Raw genomic sequence first — 23,427 nt, forward strand, 5'->3', positions numbered from 1 at the left:
CCGTGTCAACTTTGCGGGAATAACCGCTAATTGTAGTGTGTGCAAAAATGCATTTTTGTGTGGATTCACTCAATGTGAGTGGGAACCTGGGCACGGACCCAAGACCAGTTGGGGGTAGTAAAACACTTTTTATACCAATGGATAAAAAGCTGTTTCCAGATATTAGCTGCCTTATTTTTGTCCTGTGCGTCGTGTCCGGGAGCATTCTCCCGTCGTTATGCCTCTGATCTGTAGTAATTTTTATACCTTGTTATCTCTCAGGTTCAGCTGTTTTTTTGTTTGTTTGTTTTTTGCAAAGACATGGCAAGGGAAGAAGGTTGGCATAGCTGGCTGCCTCGCCCTTTTAAATCTATGCTTCTCAGAGCACAGCGTGATGCCACCTCTGAGGTTCAAACGGTGTATGAGAAGGAGGGGCAGAGAGAAAGTGGAGTCAATTCAGTTTTGATCGCCACGATGTCAAAAAGATGTGGAGACTCTAGAAAGAGTGCAGAGAAGAGCAACAAAGAGGATTAGGGGATTGGAGGCTAAAACATATGAAGAACGGTTGCAGGAACTGGGTGTCTCTAGTCTTATGAAAAGAAGGACTAGGGGAGACATGATAGCAGTCTTCCAATATCTCAGGGGCTGCCCCAAAGAAGAGGGAGTCAAGCTATTCTCCAAAGCCCCTGAAGGCAGGACAAGAAGCAACGGATGGAAACTAATCAAGGAGAGAAGCAACTTAGAACTAAAGAGAAATTTCCTGACAGTGAGAACAATTTATCAGTGGAACAACTTGCCTCCAGAAATTGTGGATGCTCCAACACTGGAAGTTTTTAAGAAGATGTTGGATAACCATTTGTCTGAAGTGGTGTAGGGTGTCCTGCCTAGGCAGGGGGTTGGACTAGAAGACCTCCAAGGTCCCTTCCAACTCTGTTATTCTGTTCTGTTCTGTTCCGTTCCGTTCTGTTCTGTTCTGTTCTGTTCTATTCTAATTTGTGATCCTGGTCTTTTGCACCTGTTGCATGATGCCTCTCCAATTTTTTTTTTTTTTTGGGTGTGTGTGGAATGCTTGCACTTAGAAAACAGCTCTATATTTTCCTGTTTTTTCCTTTCTTTTCTGCTTTCCCTTTGATTTTCGGTGTTGTGTTTCTACCCCCCCACACACATACCCCTTTGACTTCAGAATTTTTTGATGGAACATCTTTATTGCTTGTATTTACATTTCCGATTTATTGCTGCGCTGCCCAGGGAACGCAAATTACTTAGATATATAAAAGCATAATAAAGAGGCAAATAAAAGCTGCCTTTTTAAAGAACGCCGTGCCCATTAGGAGACATCCTAAGCCACGAACCGCAGAAAGCATTACAGAAAGAGATCTTGTGAAGGGCAATAAAAGTGATTGAGAGGAAAGGTCGTGTCCAATCATAACAATTCTCCGCAATTAGGCGTTTCTTCTAGCCTGCAAAACTTACTCATCCACTGCTGATTGTGTTAACTGGGACAGAGAAAGCAATTGTTAAGGCTCAGGTACATTCAGCTATAAATGCAGGAGTCTGCAGTCCCATTTCTGACCCAATGTCACCGTAACCTATGCTGCGAGATGGACTGTATAAAAAGCCCTTTTCCAGGAAGACTTTAAAGCAGCCACTTCAGAGGGAGGGCAGCTGCCGTGGCCTCACTCTAGGTTTTCCGGAAAGGGAAGGGGGGGGGGGAAAACCCCAATGAAATTTCAACCTGCCAGCTTCCCCCAAGCACATCCTCTTTTCTTCCAGACCTCTGGGAAAAGATTTGGCCATCAGAAAAGAACCTTTTGCCCTGCCAGCAAAATCTTTCAGCTCCCTGCCACTCACCGCCTAGAGTGGATATTTTTCAAGGTGAAAAATTTTCCGGTCTTTTTCAAGTCTCCTTCAAGTCCCTCCGCCTCCCCTGAACAGGGGGGATCTTGTATTTTGCAAAAGACGAAATCGCCTAGAGGCCAGGAGTGGGCTGCTGGGGGTTCAATCTCTAGTTAAGATTCTGTGCAGTTCAGAGAAACCCCAAATCCCACTCCTGGCTGGCCCCGCCCCTCCCAGGAGTCCCCATGTGGCCCGTTTTGGATGCAGGTAAGTGCAGGGTGCTCATGGAGGCACAGGGAAGGTGAAAAACGGGCCCGTTTCCGGCCACCAGAGGGCCTCTGGAGCCTGGGGAGGCCATTTTTGCCCTCCTGGAGGCTCGAGGAAAGCCTCCGGAGTCTGGGGAGGGCAAAAACACCCCCTCTCCTGCTGTGGTGCAGGAGGCAGACTAGGCCATGCCCACCATGGCCACGCCCACCCAGCAACCGGGCAGAGAACCCCTTGCTAAAAGCTTTGAAGACCATCCCTGCTGCAAGCAATGGAGAACCCGGCAACGTTAAAGGAGAAGCTTGTCAAAATCCCCACTTCTTCAAACCCCAAAGCAGCCTTCGGGGAAAAAAAAAAGAAAAAGCAGAAACTCACCTGCCCACTTTCTCTGCCCTCCCAATACAGGTAGTCCTAAGAGTCTCTGGGCCTTAGCGATTTTGAGATGCGTGGCTAAGGGAATTCTGGGAGTTGGAAGTCCACGTATCTTTGAAAGTTGCTGAGGTTGAGAAAAGCTGCTTTAGAAAAAAAAAAAGAAATTAGGAGGTTAATGGACCCCGAAAGGAGCTTGTGTTTGCTGTTTTAGATCGGCTGAAAATACATTTAAGGGGAGATTTAATCTGATCGTGCCACCTTCTGCGGAGGTTCCGAGAGAAAAGCCGAAAAATGATGCACCAAAAAAAATCATGCACGGCTTACATATGCTAGAGTTTGGAAGGGGGCACACTGGTAGTTCTCGGCTTACGACAGTTCATTTAGTGACCATTCAAAGTTACGATGCTACTGGAAAAAGTGACTTACGACCGTTGTTCACACTTAATGACATTGATAAGAAGCATGGTTTTCTTTTTGATACTTTCTTAATTTGGTTTTCTACCTGATTGTTTGTCTGGTGTTAATCCCCGCTTATCTGGGTACCAGTTGCTGGATATTTGTTTTGGTAACTGTCTCATGTTTATGTGCCAAAGTCATGTGATCCCCTTTTGTGACCAACTGATGAGCAAAATCAATGGGGAAGCCAGATTCATTTAATGGCCGTGTTACTAAAGGCACAACTGAAGTGACGTACCACTGGCCGGGATGGCAGGAGGTGGCTTTTGTGCCCATGTTCCCCGTTGGCCCTCCAAGAGAGATGCAAGCCAGAGGGCATCTTTCTAATAAGCCGAATCCTTGTAATCTGATGGAACTCTCATCCCCCTGCCTGGCCTGGCTCCAGAGAGGCTCTTGATGGCAAATGCAAATCTAAACCTTTTGGGAGCGTTTGCAAAGCTGCTCCGATCCTTTCGGAAAAACACGATTACCTTCTTCCGACTCTTAATTAAACGGGTTACGCCACAACTGCTGCCATATATAAATATGTGCATTTGCTGTGAAGATGCTAATCGAGAGGAAAGGAAGGAGAAAAAGAGGCTTAATTAAGCAGCTCGGGCATCCCCGGCCCTCTCCTCCGTCCTCTGCTCTGGTTTTACGAGCTGCCACTTGTTCGGGCGTCTTATTAAAGTCACGGCTGGACAAATTAATGCTCTGTTTCCGAGAATGTTGCTCTTGGCTCCAGTGACGGGGATCAGAAGCCCAACAATGTTTACTAATTGGGCAAATAGGCCACACCCACTATGGCCACGTCCACCCAGCAACCGGGCAAAGAAAGTCAAATTTCTGAATCCCACCCTTGCTTTTAAGTTATAGCATCATATAAATTTTAGTCTTTTTAACCAGGTCTTCCCCTTTTGGTGCATCTGTGCATTATAGCCCACATCTTGGCTGGTTTTATTACGTGCTCTTTCAGTTGTTCCTCCATTTCAAATTTCAGTAAAAAGATACGTATTTTAGCAGTCCCACGCTCTTATTTTCTCTTATCCCTTGGAAACCAAGAGGGCTTGCGGAGGCTTCAAAATAGTATTTCTGTTGTGACCCAGGCCCAAGTAGGTAGCAGTCGACGCAAACAGTTCCAAAACAAACAGACTTTAATAGAACAGCTGAGAATTAACTCATTCTCAGCGTACTCCAAACTAAATTAAAAAATTTCCTTCATAACACAAATTCTTCAGTCTAATCACCAACCTTGGTATAATTAGGCAAACTGCCAAAGGCTTCTCTTGGCAAAAGTTCAGAAGCAGAAGACGCCAACAAGAGATAAGTGCAGCAAGACAAGAACAAGTCTATCAACGTTGTTTTCCAACAAAGAGCCCAAGAGCCATTGCTATTCTTTTAAGCCTTATGGGAGGATCCAATCATTTCCTGGCCTTACTCCTGAGTCGTCCTTTTTGCTTTAGCTGCTTTTGCCTTCTGGCAGCTCTTCTCATATGTGCACTAGGAACAGGCTCCTCCTGTTCCTCTGCCTCTCTGCTGTCAGCCTCTGGATGCTCCGCAGTCCGTACATCACTCCCAGATGGCCCTGGCCCCATCTCTGCCTCCGATGCAGAGCCCTCATCCGGGCCTTCCCCAGACTCCAGGACTGGTCCATGTTCTTCCTCAGCCTCATCGCTGTCCGACTCTGCTGCCAGCTCTGCAGGCTGCTGGCGGACCACAACAATTTCAAAACTTTGGGGCGTTTAAAATGTGTGGACTTCAACTCCAGCAATGCTGGCCGGGGAATTCTGAGAATTGAAGTCAACACATCTTAAATTTGCATAAGTTGAAAAACACGGCTCTAAAAAAAGCGTGCAACAAAACTGAGGTGGAAACACTGCTTTTATCGTGTCTTGCATGCTGCTGGGCCCTGATTCTACCTTTCTCTTTTTAAAATTACCACTCGTGTTTTTCCCTTATGAAAGAGGAGAAAACAGGACCCTTGAAAGCAACTGTGTCGCATGATTACATCCAGTGGTGGGATTCAAGTAATTTAACAACCGGTTCTCTGCCCTAATGATTTCTTCCAACAACCAGTTTGCCAAACTGCTCAGAAAGTTAACAACCGGTTCTCCCGAAGTGGTGCGAACCGGCTGAATCCCATCACTGATTACATCCCTCCGAGAATAACAAATGGCGCCTTTTTATTTTCTTTCCTTTTCTTTTGGGCCAGTTTCGTCAGAAAACACATTTTCTCTCTTTCCTTAATCAGTATTCTCCAGGCGTGATGCACCTTCCCGAAAGAGGCCAATCCAGTGAACAACCTGGCAGATTTAAATCTGCGCTAAAAGCCCCGGGGAAATTAAGAAGACAAAACATTAACCACAGACTAAACATTAACATATATTAGCATTTTGATTACACCTGTAGACAGGGGAAATGGGCCCGGCTAATACTATTAAAAAGTTTGTGTCCTATATACCCCTCCAGCCTTTCGGCTTCAGAAATCTTCAGATTTGAAGATTTCCTTGGGTTAAAAAAAAAAAAAAGGAATAAAAGTAGAATTCCGTTAGGGGAATCTATAGCAGTCCGTAGGTAGTTCTTGACTTACGACAGTTCGTTTAGTGAACATTTGAAGTTACGACGGCACTGAAAAAAGCACCTTATGAACCATTTTTCACGCTTAACGACCATTGGGGCATCCCCATGGCTACGTAATCAAAAGACTTAGACTAGAAGACTTCCGATGTCCCTTCCAATTCTAGAATTCTTGCTGGGAGCGTTGGCATTTGGAACAGGGAAGGTGTCGCTGGGGCATCAAGTGAGTTTCTCCACAACCAGGTTTTTGCCTGTGGCACTGCAGGGTGTTAGTGTGTGTGTGTATGTGTGTGGGGAGGGGGAATGCAGAAAAAGAAAGAGAGGGAATGTACTCCCCCCTCCCCCAAAAGGCTGAAACTCATGGGAGGAACGGAGCAGCTGTATGTGCCAGGTGCCAGAGCTGGCTAGCAAGATCTCAACCCATAATTAAAGCGGAGATTGTGAAACGCAACAGCTATGCCAGCTATTTCATGGAGTCAGAAACAAGTGTGTGTATTCTGGAATTTATTTGCTGTAAAACACAATTGGGGGGGTATTTGGTGGGGGGTGTCACAAGACGTGATGGCCTCTTTTAACAGAGGAGAAAGAGAAGCTACAGGGTAGCAGAAGAGACATACCATTTCCTGTATGTGCAGTGGGCGTGCTTAAATCTGTAATTTCTTCCCAAACCAGGAATCGGGGTTTGCGATTTTCCCTCCTGCACAATGAACCCTAGTTGGCTTGTTGCTGCACTTAGAGCCTCGGACTTGGTGTCAGCTGGAAGCTGTGACTGACCGTTGAATTCACGTAGAGAGCGGTGGTTTTTCAAACTTGGCCCATTTTTAAGATGGGTGGACTTCAACTCCCAGAATTCCCGAGCCATCCTCACTAGAGTATTTATTTATTTATTTTTAAAATTTGCTCGCCGTCCATCTCACTGCAAGGCGGGTACAGACAGATGCAAAGCTCCATATTTGCACATCTAAGACAGACCAACTCTTTTAATCGCCCCAAAGCAGGGGTGAAATCCAGCAGGTTCTGACAGGTTCTGGAAAACTGGTAGTGGAAATTTTGAGCAGTTCGGAGAACCGGCAAATACCTCCTCTGGCTGGCCCCAGAGTGGGGTGGGAATGGAGATTTTGCAGTATCCTTCCCCTGGAGTGGGGAGGGAATGGGGATTTTGCAGTATCCTTTCCCTGGAGTTGGGTGGGAATGGAGATTTTGCAATATCCTTCCCCCGGGAGTGGGAAGAGAATGGGGATTTTGCAGTATCCTTCCCCCAGGAGTGGAGTGGGAATGGGGATTTTGCAATATCCTTCCCCCAGAATGGGGTGGGAATGGAGATTTTGCAATATCCTTCCCCCAGGAGTGGGAAGAGAATGGAGATTTTGCAATATCCTTCCCCTGGAGTGGGGTGGGAATGGAGATTTTGCAATATCCTTCCCCCAGGAGTGGGGAGAGAATGGAGATTTTGCAATATCCTTCCCCTGGCACGCCCACCAAGCCACGCCCATAGAACCGGTAGTAAAAAAAATTGGATTTCACCACTGCCCCAAAGTGATTGGCAGTCTCTAAATTGAGCAGTCAATCTGACTTCAAATTAACTACAAACCTGATTCATTTTGCATTTCAAACAGGTTTGAAATGATCAGGCCTTGAAAAGTTTTGGGATTCCTGATTTTAGGGGTTTTTTTTTTCTCTTGCAGATCAGCAAGCTGTGTGGCCCTTCCCAGCAGAGGCAACACCGATCAGCTTGGAATCCCGAAGACCATGTTGCTGACCAGAGGATGATGGGTGCCACTCTGGTGGAACCCCAAGAAACCTTATCCGGTCGAAAGAGGTGGGTTCACAGTTTTGGACTTGGTGGTGACCACAAGCCACACAGGTAGTTCTCAACTTAACAACCGTTCATTTCGCGACCGGTCAGAGTCACAGCGCCACTGATTTACAACCGGTCCTCACAGTTACAACTGTCGCCGCAACCTGATCAGAGTTTGTGGGCATGTAGGCCGTTTGCAAAATCTCAGGGGTCCCATGATGATCAATAGGGACTTTCTCAGTCAGCTTCTGATAAGGAAAGTCGGGGGAGGCTAGATTCTTTTAATGACCGGAGTGATTCGCTTAAAACAACACTGGCAAAAAAAAAGTCATAAAGTCCGGCACAACTCACTTAACAAGTGTCTTGCTTGGCAATGGAAATTCTGCTCCCAATGGTTGTCTTAAGTCGAGGACTCCCTGCATCTGATTTTTATGCATGCGTCCTTCACAGGAGACCAGATGGTCAATGGGATGTTGATGGTTGATGCCCTGAATGCTCGGTGGCCTGGCTGAGCAGGTCATCTCGATCCAAAATCATCTGGAAATAAATCATCTTCTCCTTCTCCTCCTCCTCCTCCTCCTCCATTCTTATAGTTTCTTCCATTTATTTTGGGCTCCGTATTACCATTCTTTTCATCCCAAGATGCTTCTTCTTCTTCTTCTTCTTCTTCTTCTTCTTCTTCTTCTTCTTCTTCTTCTTCTTCTTCTTCTTCTTCTTCTTCTTCTTCTTCTTCTTCTTCTTCTTCTTCCTCCTCCTCCTCCTCCTCCTCCTCCTCCTCCTCCTCCTCCTCCTCCTCCTCCTCCTTCTTCTTCCTGACCAGGGCTGGGCTTCAAAAATTTTAGCAAAGAGTTCTCTGCCCAGTTGCTGGCTGGGCATGGCCTAGTTGGCCTCCTGCACCACGACGGTGGAGGGGGAGGCATTTTGTCCTCCCCGGGCTACGGAGGCTTTTCTTGAGCCTCCAGGAGGGTAAAAACAGTCTCCCCAGGCTCCGGAGGCCCTCTGGAGGCCGGAAACGGGCCCGAACTTCCAATAGGTCCATTTTTCGCCCTCCCCCGAGCCTCCACGCGTGCCCTGCACTTACCTGCGTTGAACGGGCCGCGTGGGGACGCCTGGGAGGGGGCAGGGTGGGCTGGGTGGGGCCAGCCAGGAGTGGGATTTGGGGGTTCTCTGAACTGCACAGAATCTTAGCTAGAGGTTCTCCCAAACCCCCAGCACCCCATTCCTGATCCTGATTGTGATGAAGAGGGTTTTCCGTGTCACCTTGTTTGTTGCTAAGCCAGAATCAGACAGACATGCCAAAGTACCCATTGTGCAGCCTTGGTGTGTAATTAAAGCAGCGTTTTGTGGTCTTCCAGCTCAGAACAAATATAGCAGGAAAGGTTATATATAACCTGGCATTTAAATGGTCAGAGAATGTGATCATTAGTGTCAGAAGTTCTTGGGGGAAACAAAGCTGCAATTTTCAGCTCACAAACCCACTCCGAGATTTTCTCCTATCCTCACCCACATTTCCCTCACTCTCCCCCCCCCCTCCAGGCCTCTGTGGGTTAGAAGATGCTTATTTCAACTCGTTTTGGTTTTTTTTTTTTTGGAAAAGGTCCTGACTAATAGCAGAGTAGCGGATTCTGTGATTTGATTGATGATGTGGGATGCATCTTCCCAGCCCATCTGTGTGTTTTAAGTGGCAGTTTGAAAGAGACCGAGAGCAAGTTGATTCCAGCTCATCTCGGTTTGAGGGAGGGGCATTCAGAAGAGTTCCATCTGGTTACGCTGCTAGGATTTTAAAAAAATAAAATAAAATAAAACCCAACCCCAACAGAAATTCTGCTGGAAAATAGGATTGCGCGTTATCAGAAAATACACATTTGAGTTGTAGTTTTCCACAGCAAAGGGGGGTCCAGATTTGAAATAGCAGAAACACCCCCCCACACACACACCCTCGGGGCATTGGAGTGACTTGTCTTGAAGATAAAACTTGAAAGGTATCCAACCTTGGCAACTTTTAAGAGTTGTGGACTTCACAACTGCCAGAATTTCCCAGCCGCCCCCAAGGTTGTAAAATCAGACACGGTTCAGGTGGTGACTTGCTTACTGACCACAAGAAGTTACGACCGTAATTCTGGGCTCAATTACAGCCAGTTAAATGAGGGAAACCTATACGATGACAAAGAGAAACCTGCACAGTTTATGGAAATAAGGAGAGAGAAAATGAAGAAGGAAAAAAGAATGGCAAAGGCTTATGGTTATTTTTCCCGGTTCTTGTATGACGCACAACTAATTCGTATAATAGTTTACATCACAGGGGAAAGGATTTACTACCTGCTGGAATAAACAAGCAGCAGAGACAGAAGGGGAGGATAACAAGGACTGTTTTACCTGTTGGGCCCAAGTGACCTCAGCTCAACCCAACTCATAGTGAAGAGAAGGACCAGGGGAGACATGATAGCCATCTTCCAATACTTAAGGAGCTGCCCCAGAGAGGAGGAAGGGGGTCAAGCTATTCTCCAAAGCACCTGAAGGCCAGACAAGGAATAATGGATGGAAACTAATCAAGGAGAGATTCAACCTAGAAATAAGGAGGAATTGTCTGACAGCGAGAGCAATCAACCCATGGAACAGAAGTTGCCTTCAGAAGTTGTGGGAGCTTCATCACTGGAGGCTTTCAAGAAGAGACTGGGCTGCCATCTGTCAGAAATGGTGTAGGGTCTCCTGTTTGAGTGGGGGGTTGGACTAGATGACCTACAAGGTCCCTTCCAACTCTGTTAATCTATCTATCCTGTGGATGAAGAAAGGAATAGAGCGTGTATTCGTGCACGCGTGTGTTTGCACATATCATTTCTATGCATGCAAAAAAATATATCTTTAAAACGCTCCTTGCAGGTCTTAAACAGAATGAGTGAAGTTGCCTTGCTGGAGTATTTCCCCCCCCCTTTGCATCCTAAAGACATCCCGACTTCGAGGCGCAGTGTTGGTTTCACGTTTCTGGGAAAAGTCGCTGTCCTTATTCGGCCCCTCATTTGCATGCTGGCTTGATTAGATCCCGGTTAGTTGCTGGCTTCGTCCGGAGCACCCCCTCCTGGCTGCCGACGTGCACAGGAGAGAGATGCATTTGCAATGGCAGGGAGTCTGCTGCGGCTGCTTCCCACGAGGCCAAGACCTTGTTTTATTTATTTCTGAGATTTATGGGTTGCCCGATAGCTAATCGTTGTCAGGAGGTTGTGCTACATAAGCATAAAAACCGGGTCTCCCAGGAATAGAATGCAACTGAAGCTATCAGGTTGGTTTTTCTCCGTCCGTTAAAACGCAGCACAAGCTGAAGGTCTGAAAAGCAACACACACAAACAAACACACACACACAATCAGAGGTGGGTTTCAGCAGGTTCTGACCAATTCTGGAGAACCGGTAGCGGAAATTTTGAGTAGTTTGGAGAACTGGTAGTAAAAATTCTGACTGGCCCTGCCCCCATCTATTCTCTGTCTCCCAAGTCCCAGCTGATCAGGAGGAAATGGGGATTTTGCAGTATTCTTCCCCTGGAGTAGGGTGGGAATGGAGATTTTACAGTATCCTTCCCCTGCCCTGCCCAACAAGCCACGCCCACCAAGCCCTACCCAGATAACTGGTAGTAAAAATTTTTGAAACCCACCACTGCACACAATGTTATCGCTGCGAAAATGAGAAATGGAGCTGAGTTGCCGAAATGTAAGAGGGCAGAGGTCACTAAAGGGAAGATTAAAAAAAAAATGTTTTCTTGGGTGGGCGATTCTACAATTTGTATAGTAGTTTACTTTACCTAAGTGGGCGATTCTACAATTTAGCTTGTGGAAGTTAACCATCTTGGGTGGGAATATGCAGGACAGGATGCCTGCTTTCTTCCACTCTTTTGTGTACAGCAGTCCTTGACTTACAAGGACTGCTGTACACTTAGTGGGTGTTTCAAGTTATGGTGGCCCTGAAAAAAGGGACTTAGAACCAGTCATAAGGTACTTAATGGCCATTGCACTATCCCCAGAGTCCCGTGATCAAAATCCAGGTGTTTGACAACCAGCGTGTATTTACAATAGTTGCATCATCCTGGGGCTGATGAATCGGTACCCCCCCAAAAAATCAGCACCCCACATTTGCAAGATTTCTCCCAGATAAAAAATGCATAATTGAGATTTTTAGCCAGGTGGAAATGATGTCACTTATCTTTGGCAAATTTGCTTTTTCTGCCAAATGCAGCCTCCAGAGAGATAGAAAGTTCAGGAATTGCACTGAAAAGCCACTTAGAAAAGTGCCTGGGGAATATATGGAACCCAGAATCCTTGTAGATTCTGGGTTCCACTTTCAGGTCGTCCAACAGGAACTCCACAGGTTGAGCGAGCTGAGGAAATCCAGTGTTGTTATATGTCTGCGTGGAATCTTTCTCACTCGTTTTACTCTGCTTATTGCATTTTTTTTATGATGCATTTTTAATTTCCTGTTGCTTTGATTCTTTCCCTATCTGGCCAGCTTCTGAGTAAAATAAAATCACATAAATTCTAGGCTAAGTGGATCAATAGAGTTTATAAAGTAGCTTTTTTCATATATATAGCTATATGCCTGGAAGATTATATCACCCCAGAAGAGTTATTGTTTAAGATGTTGGTTGCATTGGGACAGATTAAACCCAATTGTGTTTTTTGTGTGTGGAAGGATTGGATTAAAAATATGCTTTCAAACTCCGGGCAGAGTTCTTTATTTCCAACAGTGCTCTAGTGCCATCTAGTGGCAGAGAGCAGCATTATAACACACCATTTGAAAATCCGTGTCTACCACTATAACTATCTTCCTTCAACGGCTGAATTTTCCTTGAAATCTCAAACAACTTATAAACCTAAATTATTAATGACAGTGGGGCAGGTAGGTGAGCTCTTCCTGGATTGTGGGAGATTCCTGCCTTCTATCTTGTGGTCTGAGCTTGGCATTGATTTCTCAACTTTAGCCGACTTTTAAGATGGGTGAACTTCAACTCCCACAGTTCCCCAGCCAGCATGGGGGAAATGGCTGGCTCGGGAATTCTGGGAGTTGAAGTCCACCCATCTCAAAACGTTGAAAAACACAGGTCTACCATTTCAATTGGATGAAATGAGCTGTTATCTTAACCCACCGTACTGTAATGCAGGATTTGGGAAGTCCAGAGGTGGGTTTCAGCAGGTTCTGACCAGTTCTGGAGAACCGGTAGCAGAAGTTTTGAGTAGTTCGGAGAACCGGTAAATGCCACCTCTGACTGGCCCCACCCCCTCTGCCTCCCGAGTCCCAACTGATCGGGAGGGAATGGGGATTTTGCAGTAACCTTCCCCTGGAGTAGGGAGGGAATGGAGATTGTACAGTATCCTTCCCCTGCCACGCCCACCAAGCAGGGGTGAAATCCAGCAGGTTCTGGAGAACCGGTAGTGGAAATTTTGAGCAGTTCGGAGAACCGGTAGCGGAAACTTTGAGTAGTTCAGAGAACCAGCAAATACCACCTCTGGCTGGCCCCAGAGTGGGGAGGGAATGGAGATTTTATACTATCCTTCCCCTGCCATGCCCACCAAGCCATGCCCACCAAGCTACACCACGCCCACCAAGCCACGCCCACAGAACCAGTAGTAAAAAAATTTGGATTTCACTACTGCCACCAAGCCACACCCACCAAACCACGGCCACCAAGCCATGCCAACAGAACCGGAAGTAAAAAATATTTTGGAACCCACCACTGGGGAAGATCTACTACAAGGTCCTATGCTTTTGAGCAAAGGTAAAGCAGTTATGTAGCTTTGCTTACAAGTCTACTTTTGTGTGTTTTTTTCCTTGCAGGGAACTTGTCACTAAGCTGCGGGCCCACAGTGGCTTCTATAGCAGCTTGCCAGAATATATCTGCAGCCACAGTTCCACAGTGCACAACAATACCTTCTGCTGGAACGGACACGAAGTGGTGGAAAGGTAATCTCTTCCATTCTCGTCTCCTTCCCCTTTCTTGAATTCCTACAGTTGGCCAAATTTTCGTTTTTCTTCTGTTCCACCAACCCTCTTTCAAATGTGTTAAGCAGGATGTCTCAGAAATGGGCACAAGCCCTCCAAATGCCCAAACTGGCCAATTGTCGATGGACATGGTAATGGACAAAATGTTCAGCTTTCTGCATCTTGGAGTCTTGGAGAAGACATTGGACAGGTCTCGGGGGCTTCCAGGGAGAGCTAACAGGAGCTGGAATTGAATTTGAGGCTCCTTTTTTCTCTTCCCAGATCTGTATGTTTTCTTCCCTACATCTGAGCTTCAGGGGAAATTACTGTCTGTCTGGCATGCTGGCTGGGGAATTCTGGGAGTTGAAGCCCACATATGGAAACACAAGAAGGCATCAATTGAATCTCGATCAGGGCTGTTAGATCTGGCCTGCCAACATCTGGATCACAATCAAGTGGCAGCAAATCGATAGAAAACATCCACCTCTGGAGAGGCTCATTGGATCGTTTATGCCTTAGGAAAATAAAAATTGTCAGGGGAACATTTAAGTTCTCAGAAGTTATTTTATATATATAAAAAATTAGGTATAAACAATCCAATCTTTGGGTGCTCGAGAAGCAAATTAATTAAAGTTACAATTAGCAAATTACCAAGTAGCTTTTTTTTTTAACCTCTCTTCTTCCCTCTTGTCAGCCTGCCCAGGTCTGTAGGTTCCTGGAACTTCAGCAAAGTCTTTTAAGTGATGTTAGTTGCAAAAGAAAGAAAAATTGCATCCACTGTTTTTCCTCCACTTTTTGCTGCTGGGTTGTTGTCGTTGTTTTTGCATCAAAGAAACAGTTTCAGAAGTGGGTTTCAGCAGGTTCTGACGAGTTCTGGAGAACTGGTAGTGGAAATTTTGAGTAGTTCGGAGAATCGGTAGTAAAAATTCTGACTGGCCCCGCCCCCATCTATTCTCTGCCTCCCGAGTCCCAGCTGATCAGGAGGAAATGGGGATTTTGCAGTCACCTTCCCCTGGAGTGGGGAGGGAATGGAGATTTTACAGTATCCTTCCCCTGCCACGCCCACCAAGCCATGCCACGCCCACCAAGCCACGCCCACAGAACCGATAGTAAAAAAATTTGAAACCCACCACTGAACAGTTTGCTCTTAACTTGTGGGTGTGCACAAGTGTGATGATTGTAGCAGGACAGTGTGCCATGCAACAGGGCAGCGATTCCAGCAGGTGGCACCAGGAGAACAGCTGCCTGGCCTCAAGACCTTGGCTGAGTTCAAAGCTTGCCCCCCTTCAGCCCCTCCTTTCCCACCTTCCAGGTTTCAGCAACACCTTTTCTAGATTCTTCAAGCTTTCGCTGCGTTCCCTTTTTCCCCGATTTCCACTCCCTTTCCTGGATTCTCCTGCCCTGCCATCCAAGGTCTTCCTTCTCCAAGTGAGTATGGAGAATCTCATGCTCACTCTTGGTCCACCCACTGCTGGGCGAATTGGAGGGGCAAGGGAGGCTGTGGAGGATGGGTTATGAAGTCCAACACAGACTTGAGAAGACCATCCGGGAGTCAGAATATTTTAAGCTCTGCCTGAGGGATACCAAACCTTCCTAGAGTCTTAAGAATTCAGAAAGGATCCAGCTTCAAACCCCGGGAAGGTCCGGGAAGGAATCCAGATTGAAGCTGGCAACCTGGCATTGCTTCGGCATCCACCTTGGACCCCTCCTGGCATCAGGTTCGGGAGACTGCAGAGTGAAACCCAGTGATTTCCTTTGTGCCCTGATCTTTGGGGTCTTCCCTCTGCAGATACAGCCACCCACCCACGAGGAACGGAGGCCGATCTCAGTCGGGACAGCATGAAGCGAAGGCCAGGGGTCCCGAACCGGTCATTAGCCAGATCATTGACAAGCTGAAACATATAAACCAGGTGGGTGCTGCTCCCTTCTCTTGGGGGGGTTGGAGGCAGGACGTGGGGCAGGTGGTTGAGTTGGGGTTACCAAGGTCAGGGAGAAGGGGCTGGGCTGGGTTTGCACATGGGGCTAAGCAGTTATGGGGCGTGCTGGGTTGATTGCAAATTAACATGCAAACATGATACTGAGCTTTGAAACCACTAATCATGGTTTAGCGTTCTGCAGGTTAGTTAGTTTTCCTTCCTTCCTTCCTTCCTTCCTTCCTTCCTTCCTTCCTTCCTTCCTTCCTTCCTCCCTCCCTCCCTCCCTCCCTCCCTCTCTCCCTTCCTTTCTCCTTTCCTTACTTCACCCCTCCCTCCCTCCCTTCTTCTTTCTCTCTCTCTCTCCCTTCCTTCCTTCCCCCTCCCTCCCTTCTTCTTTCTCCCTTCCTTTCTCCCTTCCTCCCTCCCTCTTTCTCCTTCCCTTCCTTCCTCCCTCCCTCTTTCTCCCTCCATTCCTCCCTTCCTTATTCTTTCTCCCTTCCTTTCTCCCTTCCTTCCTCCCTCCCTCTCTCCCCCCATTAATTCATGGGGGAGATCCCAGTGAAAAAGTTGAAGCTAAAATATGTGGGGAGTTGTAGAAGACTAGAAGAGATTGAAAGTGCTCTGGTTTGACCTGGAGCTCCGGGCTTTTTCTGCAAGGCTAATGTCCAAATGATTTTATTTACGATTATGTCCAGCGTAAACTTCTACTTATTCAGTATTAAGCTCTGCTGTTCCAGACCCACTTCATAATAAGGGGCCATGCATTTCTTTCCAAATTTAGAAACCCCCCTCCCTAATTACCCGCCTTGGAGAAAGCCATTATAAGAACCATGCAAAGCGATTTGGGGGGAGGGGCAAGGGGTTTATTCCATTTCTAAGCGTGAAGAGAGATAAATGGGGCTGGAGAGGGGGGAGGGGCAGGAGGGGGTTAAAGGAGGGAGATCAAACACCCATCTCCCTAATTTGCAATTCATAAGTCATTTCCAGGGAGGGCTTTGCAGAAAAGATGGAATTGGGAGGAGGGGGCTGGTTGAGCTGGTTGGAAGGGAAATGTTTCCCCCCAGAGGTTACACAGAAATTAAACTTGGGAAATATTTCAAGCCCTCCATAGCCTCACAGATCTTTGAGGGGTCAGTCAAATCCACCTATCTCTTTATTTGCAACACGGGTCCTTCCCTTTTCTGGGCCAGCAAAGCTGGCTGAGGAATTCTGGGAATTGAAGTCTACAGGTCTGAAAGTTGCCAAGGTTAAAGACCCCTGGTCTAGTCAATCTTGTGCCTCTTGAAAGGTCACAAAGCTTTGTATTGTTTTAAGGAGGAATAAGAGGGGCTATAGGGACGCGGTGGCTCAGTGGCTAAGACGCTGAGCTTGTCGATCGAAAGGACGGCAGTTCAGCAGTTCGAATCCCTAGTGCCGCGTAACGGGGTGAGCTCCCGTTACTTGTCCCAGCTTCTAGCAGTTTGAAAGCAGGTAAAAAATGCAAGTAGAAAAATAGGGACCACCTTTACAGAGGCAGGTAGTGCATTCCAGGCATTGACCGCTCTGTTGCTGAAGTCGTATTTTCTGCAATCGAGTTTGGAGTGGTTTACCTTGAGTTTGTATCTTATTATTTGCTCGTGTATTGTTGTGGTTGAAGCTGAAGTAGTCGTTGACAGGTAAGGACATTGTGGCAGATAATTTTATGTACAACGCGTAGGTCAGACAGAAGTTGGTGTAGTTTTAGGTTGTCTAAGCCCAAAATTTGAAGTCTGGTGGAATAAGGTATTTTCTTGCGGTTAGAGGAATGGAGGACTCTTCTCGTAAAATATCTCTGGACTCTCTCGATTGTATTAATGTCCGATATGCAATGCGGGTTCCAGACAGATGATCTGTATTCGAGAATTGGTCTAGCAAAGGTTTTGTATTCTCTAGTTAGTAGTTTAATATTACCAGAGAAGAAGCTATGCAAGATTAGGTTAACAACTCTTAATGCCTTTTTGGCAATGCTGTTACAGTGAGCTCTGGTGCTTCGATCCTTTGAGATAAGTACTCCAAGGTCCTTGACAGAGTGAGGGTCGTCTACAAGGTCATGTCCATCTAATTTGTATTTTATGTTTTGATTTTTTTTTTTTTTTGCCAATGTGCAATTCTTTGCCAGGGTTTGAGATAGAAAAGTTATCTTGGGCTCTGCTGGAGAGGTGGTTGCCTCTGTTGTCATCCTCCCCTCCAAGCCCTCTTTTCCCCAGCTGTCCAGCAGACTGGTGTTTCCTTCGACACCTTGGCATCCCCTCTTGGATTTCAAAGGGAGCAGACCACTCTCTGAGGAGCCCACCACATGTGAGGGCATTTATCAACCTAACAGGAGTGTGTCAAAAGTAAACAAGAAAAAAGGAAGCTGGCTCTGGGCGTCTTGCAACACACCGCAGCAATTAACCAAATTTGTTTATCGAGCCATCCATCCATCCATCCATCCATCCATCCATCCATCCATCCATCCGTCAGCTCACAGACTGGGGGTTAACATAGACCGACTTCTACATCACCGCCCTGTGTCAGGGCTTATGCAAAAGAGCGCATGCCAATATCATGACTGGGGCACATCATGGTTTAGGCAGGGCTTTAAGGGTTGTGGGAACTCAGCTATTATGGTTTATCTGCTCCGTCGTGGTTCTAAATACAACATGATGCGCGAACTGATCCAGCACACAACCAGCAGAGCCTTCCCCCATGTATGATTGTGTGGTTCCTTTCAGAAGAGTAAAAAAAAAAAATCGCAATTCCCATGATTGCTTCCCAACATGGGAACTGTGGAAGAGGGACAGTTACACTTCAGAAGATTGGAGACATCCAGTTTAGCAAGAAGATGCTAGCCAGAGAAACAACCCTGACCCAGTGGTAGATTTCAAATTTTTTTACCACCGGTTCTATGGGCATTGTGTGGCTTGGTGGGCGTGGCTTGGTGGGCGTGGCAAGGGAAGGATAATGCAAAATCCCCATTCCCTCCTCACTCCAGGGGAAGGATACTGCAAAATCCCCATTTCCTCCCGATCAACTGGGACTCGGGAGGCAAATAATAGATGGGGGGCAGGGCAGAGGTGGGTTTCAGCAGGTTCTGACCAGTTCTGGAGAACCGGTAGGGGAAATTTTGAGTAGTTCGGAGAACGGTAGTAAAAATTCTGACTGGCCCCGCCCCCATCTATTCTCTGCCTCCCGAGTCTCGGCGGATTGGGATACTGATTTGCAGTATCCTTCCCCTGGAGTGGGATGGGAATGGAGATTTTACAATATCCTTCCCCTGCCACGCCCACCAAGCCATGCCACACCCACCAAGACACACCCACAGAACCGGTAGTAAAAAAATGTTGAAACCCACCACTGGGGTGGGGCCAGCCAGAGGTGGTATTTACCGGTTCTCCAAACTCCTCAAAATTTCCGCTACCAGTTCTCCAGAACTGGTCAGAACCTGCTGAATAGCACCCCTGCCCTGCCCTGTTGTTTTTCCCCCTGAGATGAAAGAGGTCATGAGAAGGACAAGCAAATGAATGGAAGAGGAGAGCGAATTCCCATCTTCTTCTCTGGCTTGTTCTCTTCTACGTCTCGACCCACCCATCCATCCCCTCGCTTCTCATTCCCCCCTTCAATTCTGGGTGTTGTTTTAGCTGCAAAGCCCTTATCAACTTTCTCAACCTCTAAGCTTGATTGATAGTTCCAAAGTTCTGGAAAAGTATGCCAAATATCTTCAGTGCAGCCCTTGGAATGTCTCCTTTTATTAAATGCCTTTTCGGTCATGCAGACTCAATTAAAGGAGACGTTCCATGCCTCGAGAAGAATAGAAATACTAATTCAGAGCTATCTAGCTATCTCTGCCTTTCCTCTGACCAATTTCAAACCAAGTCCCTTCTTTTAAGAAGAGGCTCCGGCATCCTTTTGAAATTCTCCTTCATCACTCAACCATTGAAGTCTCATCGGCTGGTTTTGTTGTATGTTTAATGTTTGGGCGAGTAGGAGGGTGCCCCTTAGAGTTTATTGAAATGGCACAGTTGCTTTTATTATTCATCAGTGGCTCTCGGCTGATTATATATATATATATATATATATCAATTTTCTTACTTCTTCGTAGGGTTTATGTGTGTTTTTCTTCTAGCCAGGTTTTCCCTACGTAACTGGAGCTGGAGCTACAAAAAACCTTGGTTACGTAGGGAAAACCTGTCTAGAAGAAAAACATGTGTGTGTGTGTGTGTGTGTGTGTGTGTGTATATATATATATATATATATATATATATATATATATATATATATATATATATATATATATATGTCAGTCTTCGGTTATTCGGGTTTTCTCCCGCGTAAAATTGGAGGTTTCTTGGCAACGTTTCGACAAAGTCTCATTCATCATCTTCAGGCTGGTGTTCTCGGCTTCGTGCTTCTAGGAGCAATGTGTGTGATCGCAGAAGCACGAAGCCGAGAACACCAGCCTGAAGATGACGAATGAGACTTCGTCAAAACTTTGCCAAGAAACCTCCAATTTTACGCGGGAGAAAACCCGAATAACCAAAGACCTACATACAAACACCCGTGAAAACCTCAGAAAACACACACACACACACACACACACACACATATATATATATATATATTTATTTATTTATTTATTTCTGGGTTTAATGGAAGATGGCCTCCACTGGGGGAGATTGCTTTTAATATGAAGCTGGCTTCACACTTCACACGAGCTGGAATCCTACTGGCTTGAGGTTTTTTTGGTGGCTTGCAAAGCACGGTGCTTGGATTTGCAACAAAGGTGAACCAGAGCGTGTAAACATAGTTAAAAAGTAAGTATAGCAAGGGACGCAGTGGCTCAGTGGCTAAGACGCTGAGCTTGTCGATCGAAAGGGCGGCAGTTCGGCGGTTCGAATCCCTAGTGCCGCGTAATGGGGTGAGCTCCTATGACTTGTCCCAGCTTCTGCCAACCTAGCAGTTCGAAAGCAGGTCAAAAATGCAAGTAGAAAAATAGTGGTGGGAAGGAAACAGTGTTCCATGCGTCTTTGGCGTTGAGTCATGCTGGCCACATGACCACGGAGACATCTTTGGACAGCGCTGGCTCTTTGGCTTTGAAACAGAGATGAGCACTGCCCCCTAGAGTCGGGAACGACTAGCACATAGGTGCGAGGGGAACCTTTACCTTATAGCAAGACCCTGTGTGTGGACCTTGTCAACGGTGGTCTGTAAGCCATGATTTTGGCTTAATGTGATTGTGCCTGAGCTCAGCAACATGTTTCATCCCACAAACCCTGGTTAAACAAGCTATAGTTTGACAGTGTTAAGTGTAGTGTGTCAGACATTTTCTGGCCAATTTCTGCCACCCACGATGCCCTACGCTCTGAGGCAGATGCCATGTGATAAACATCACAAAACTGGCATCCCTCAGCTCACCCGTCATCTCAGGTAGGTAGGCCAAACACTTACTAGGTGCTTGAGGTTGCCATGTCTTGGAGTGGATTGGGGAGTCCTCACTTCAACCTGATAGGAGGTCTACCACGTTGATGTGGAGAAGGCTGTGTGTGTTCTGTTTGATGACACACACACAGGTCCTGCCCGGACTTGGCTGACTTGCTTCTGAGTTGTGTTGTCTGCCTCTCTGTCCACCGTTTTGGTTTGGCAACGCTTGGAGGCTAGCTTTGCCACTTAAACTCTTGCAGCTGCGTAAATGGTCATTAGGCTGAAACCTGCTTATCGTGCCCTTCTGCATGCTGATTATGGCCTTTTCCGGGTTCCCGCCTCGTCCCGCAGAAGGACACCGAATCAAAGCAGCAGCTCCCCCTGGTCGCAGTTATTTAAAATCAGAGAAACCGTCAGAGGTAGGTCTGTGTGGGAAGAGAGGAAACCACAGGGTTGTTTCAAAGGAGCTGGGTGTTGCTTCTGGGTCCAGCTCTTGTCTACGTGAAAACAACCAGATTGGCCTAGTGCAGGGGTGAAATGCTACCAGTTCAGCCCGGTTCGGCTGAATCGGTAGCGGCGACGGCAGGTGGTTCAGAGAACCGGTAGTGGCAGCAGCGCGAGCCTCCACCCACTCACCTGGTCGTTGTTACTTCCTGGTTTTAACCTTTTTTTTAACCCTCTGCGTCCAAGCACGCACTTCCTAACCGGTAGGGAAGGTAAGTAGGTTTCACCCCTGGCCTAGTGGTTAATGCATCAAGCCAGAAAGCGGGAGGCGGTGAGTTCTAGTTCTGCCTTATGTCTAGTCTGATGAAAAGAAGGACCAGGGGAGACATGATAGCAGTCTTCCAATATCTCAGGGGCTGCCCCAAAGAAGAGGGAGTCAAGCTATTTTCCAAAGCACCTGAAGGCAGGACAAGAAGCAATGGGTGGAAACCAATCAAGGAGAGAAGCAACTTAGAGCTAAGGAGAAATTTCCTGGCAGTGAGGACAATTAAACACTGGGACAACTTGCCTCCAGAAGTTGTAAATGCCCCAATACTGGAAGTTTTTAAGAAGAGGTTGGATAACTATTTGCCTGAAATGGTGTAGGGTTTCCTGTCTAGGCAGGGGGTTGGACTAGAAGACCTCCAAGGTCCCTTCCAACTCTGTTATTCTATTCTATTCTATTCTATTCTATTCTATTCTATTCTATTCTATTCTATTCTATTCTATTCTATTCTATTCTATTCTATTCTATTCTATTCTTATGAAAGTCAGCTGGATGACTTTGGGCAGGTCCCTCTTTCTCTCAGTCCATCCTACTCCACAGGGCTGTTGTTATAGGGATAATAGGAGGAGGAAGTTGCATGGGATATGTTCACTACTTTGAGTTAAAATAATAAAGGCGGGGTATTAAAAAGAGAAAGGAAAAAAATAAAATTGGAAACTCCTTGTTATCTCCCCTGGTGCTCTGGGACCCTTTCTGAGAAAAATAAACCCAGAAGCATCCTGGATCTCACACCAGTGACTGGCTCAAAACAGAGAAGTGGTTTTTCTGTCCTTCTCTGAAGCCATTCCCTCTTGACGTGTCTCCTTCCAGCTGCTCAAAGGGACGTCTGCCTCTCGCCGGAAAAATCTGGACCGTCTTGAAGATGAGGAGGGGGCCGAAAGTGGGGATTGCGATGATGAAGATGCCTGCAATGAGGCTGCGGCTTCTGGAGACGGCGAATTGAAAGTGAAGAACCAATTAAGGTTTTTGGCAGGTAAATGGGGAATTGGGCCTGTGCTTTGACAGTCGAGATCGTATGGCAGGGAGTCCTCAATTTACGACCGTAGTTGGGGACTGGAATCTCGGTCATAAGTCCTTGGCGTTTGTAAGTTGAAGCGCTGCATGACTGGACTTGATTTATGGCCGTTTTTACGAGGGTCATGAAGCAAGCCACCCATAGTCGCTAAGAGAAACGTGCAGTCGTAAGTGTGACGCCAAACCCGGAGAGTCTGTCCGCAGCCGCCATTGCGAAGAGGGTGGAAGGAGCATGTGGGCGGCAGGAACAGATCAGGGAAGGGATAGAATCCAAGCATTGAAGCTACGGATTTGAGTTTCTGCTCTTTCTACCATATCTGACATGTTTGGAGCTTCTCTGGTGGCAGGAATGGTGATTTTTTTTAAAAAAAAAACAAAAAACAGATATCCCTCTTAGTGGCCTATTTTGGGGGAAGTGTTAGGAAAACACAACTATTTACCATATCCTAATAAAAAAATATAGCAAGAATTTCCAAGAAACTAGAGCCTTTCCTTTCCTTTCCTTTCCTTTCCTTTCCTTTCCTTTCCTTTCCTTTCCTTTCCTTTCCTTTCCTTTCCTTTCCTTTCCTTTCCTTTCCTTTCCTTTCCTTTCCCCTTCTCCTTCCCCTCCTTCCTTCCTTCCTTCCTTCTTTTCTTTCTTTTCCTTCCTTCCTTCCTTCCTTCCTTCCTTCCTTCCTTCCTTCCTTCCTTCCTTCCTTCCCCTGGCTGACCTCACACACGGTGAATGTTGGACTACTACACCTTCCCTTCAGGTACCAAAGCTCCAGTTTCCCATTTTTTTCCCACGACCGAAAGCACCTGAGAGCCTGGAAAGAATCGGTCCTGGGAGCTTTCAAGTTGAAAGAGGAGAAATATAGAAATGTTTCCAATGAGTCCAGATGCTCCCATCAATTCTCTCCTCCCCTTGATCTGCCACAATTACCTGGCACTTTGTGAGTGGAAGCAGAGAGGGTGCTGCCTGTCAGATTACTTTTGTGTGTCTGTGTGTGTGTGTGTATGAGTGTGCTCACACATGCAGGCCTGCACCTCCTTATTCCATAAGTCAAAGCCTCTGAGGATGAAGGACCTGGGGAAGCCAGAGCTGGTG

General features: G+C 46.6%; 1 protein-coding gene across 1 annotated transcript in view; it reads left to right on the forward strand.

Annotated features, from left to right (window-relative positions):
• The window catches only part of GPC3 (glypican 3), a 103,500-nt gene that overhangs the window by 66,870 nt on the left and 13,203 nt on the right, over positions 1–23,427 (forward strand). Inside the window, exons 4-7 of the mRNA XM_070951932.1 lie at positions 7,149–7,282; positions 13,080–13,205; positions 15,013–15,133; positions 22,137–22,299. Of these exons, the coding sequence (XP_070808033.1) occupies positions 7,149–7,282; positions 13,080–13,205; positions 15,013–15,133; positions 22,137–22,299 (544 nt within the window). The remainder of the gene's footprint in view (positions 1–7,148; positions 7,283–13,079; positions 13,206–15,012; positions 15,134–22,136; positions 22,300–23,427) is intronic.

The sequence above is a fragment of the Pituophis catenifer genome, unplaced genomic scaffold, assembly GCF_029215685.1.
Source record: "Pituophis catenifer annectens isolate HBS135680 unplaced genomic scaffold, rPitCat1.0.hap2 SCAF_11, whole genome shotgun sequence".
Lineage (NCBI taxonomy): Eukaryota > Metazoa > Chordata > Lepidosauria > Squamata > Colubridae > Pituophis > Pituophis catenifer.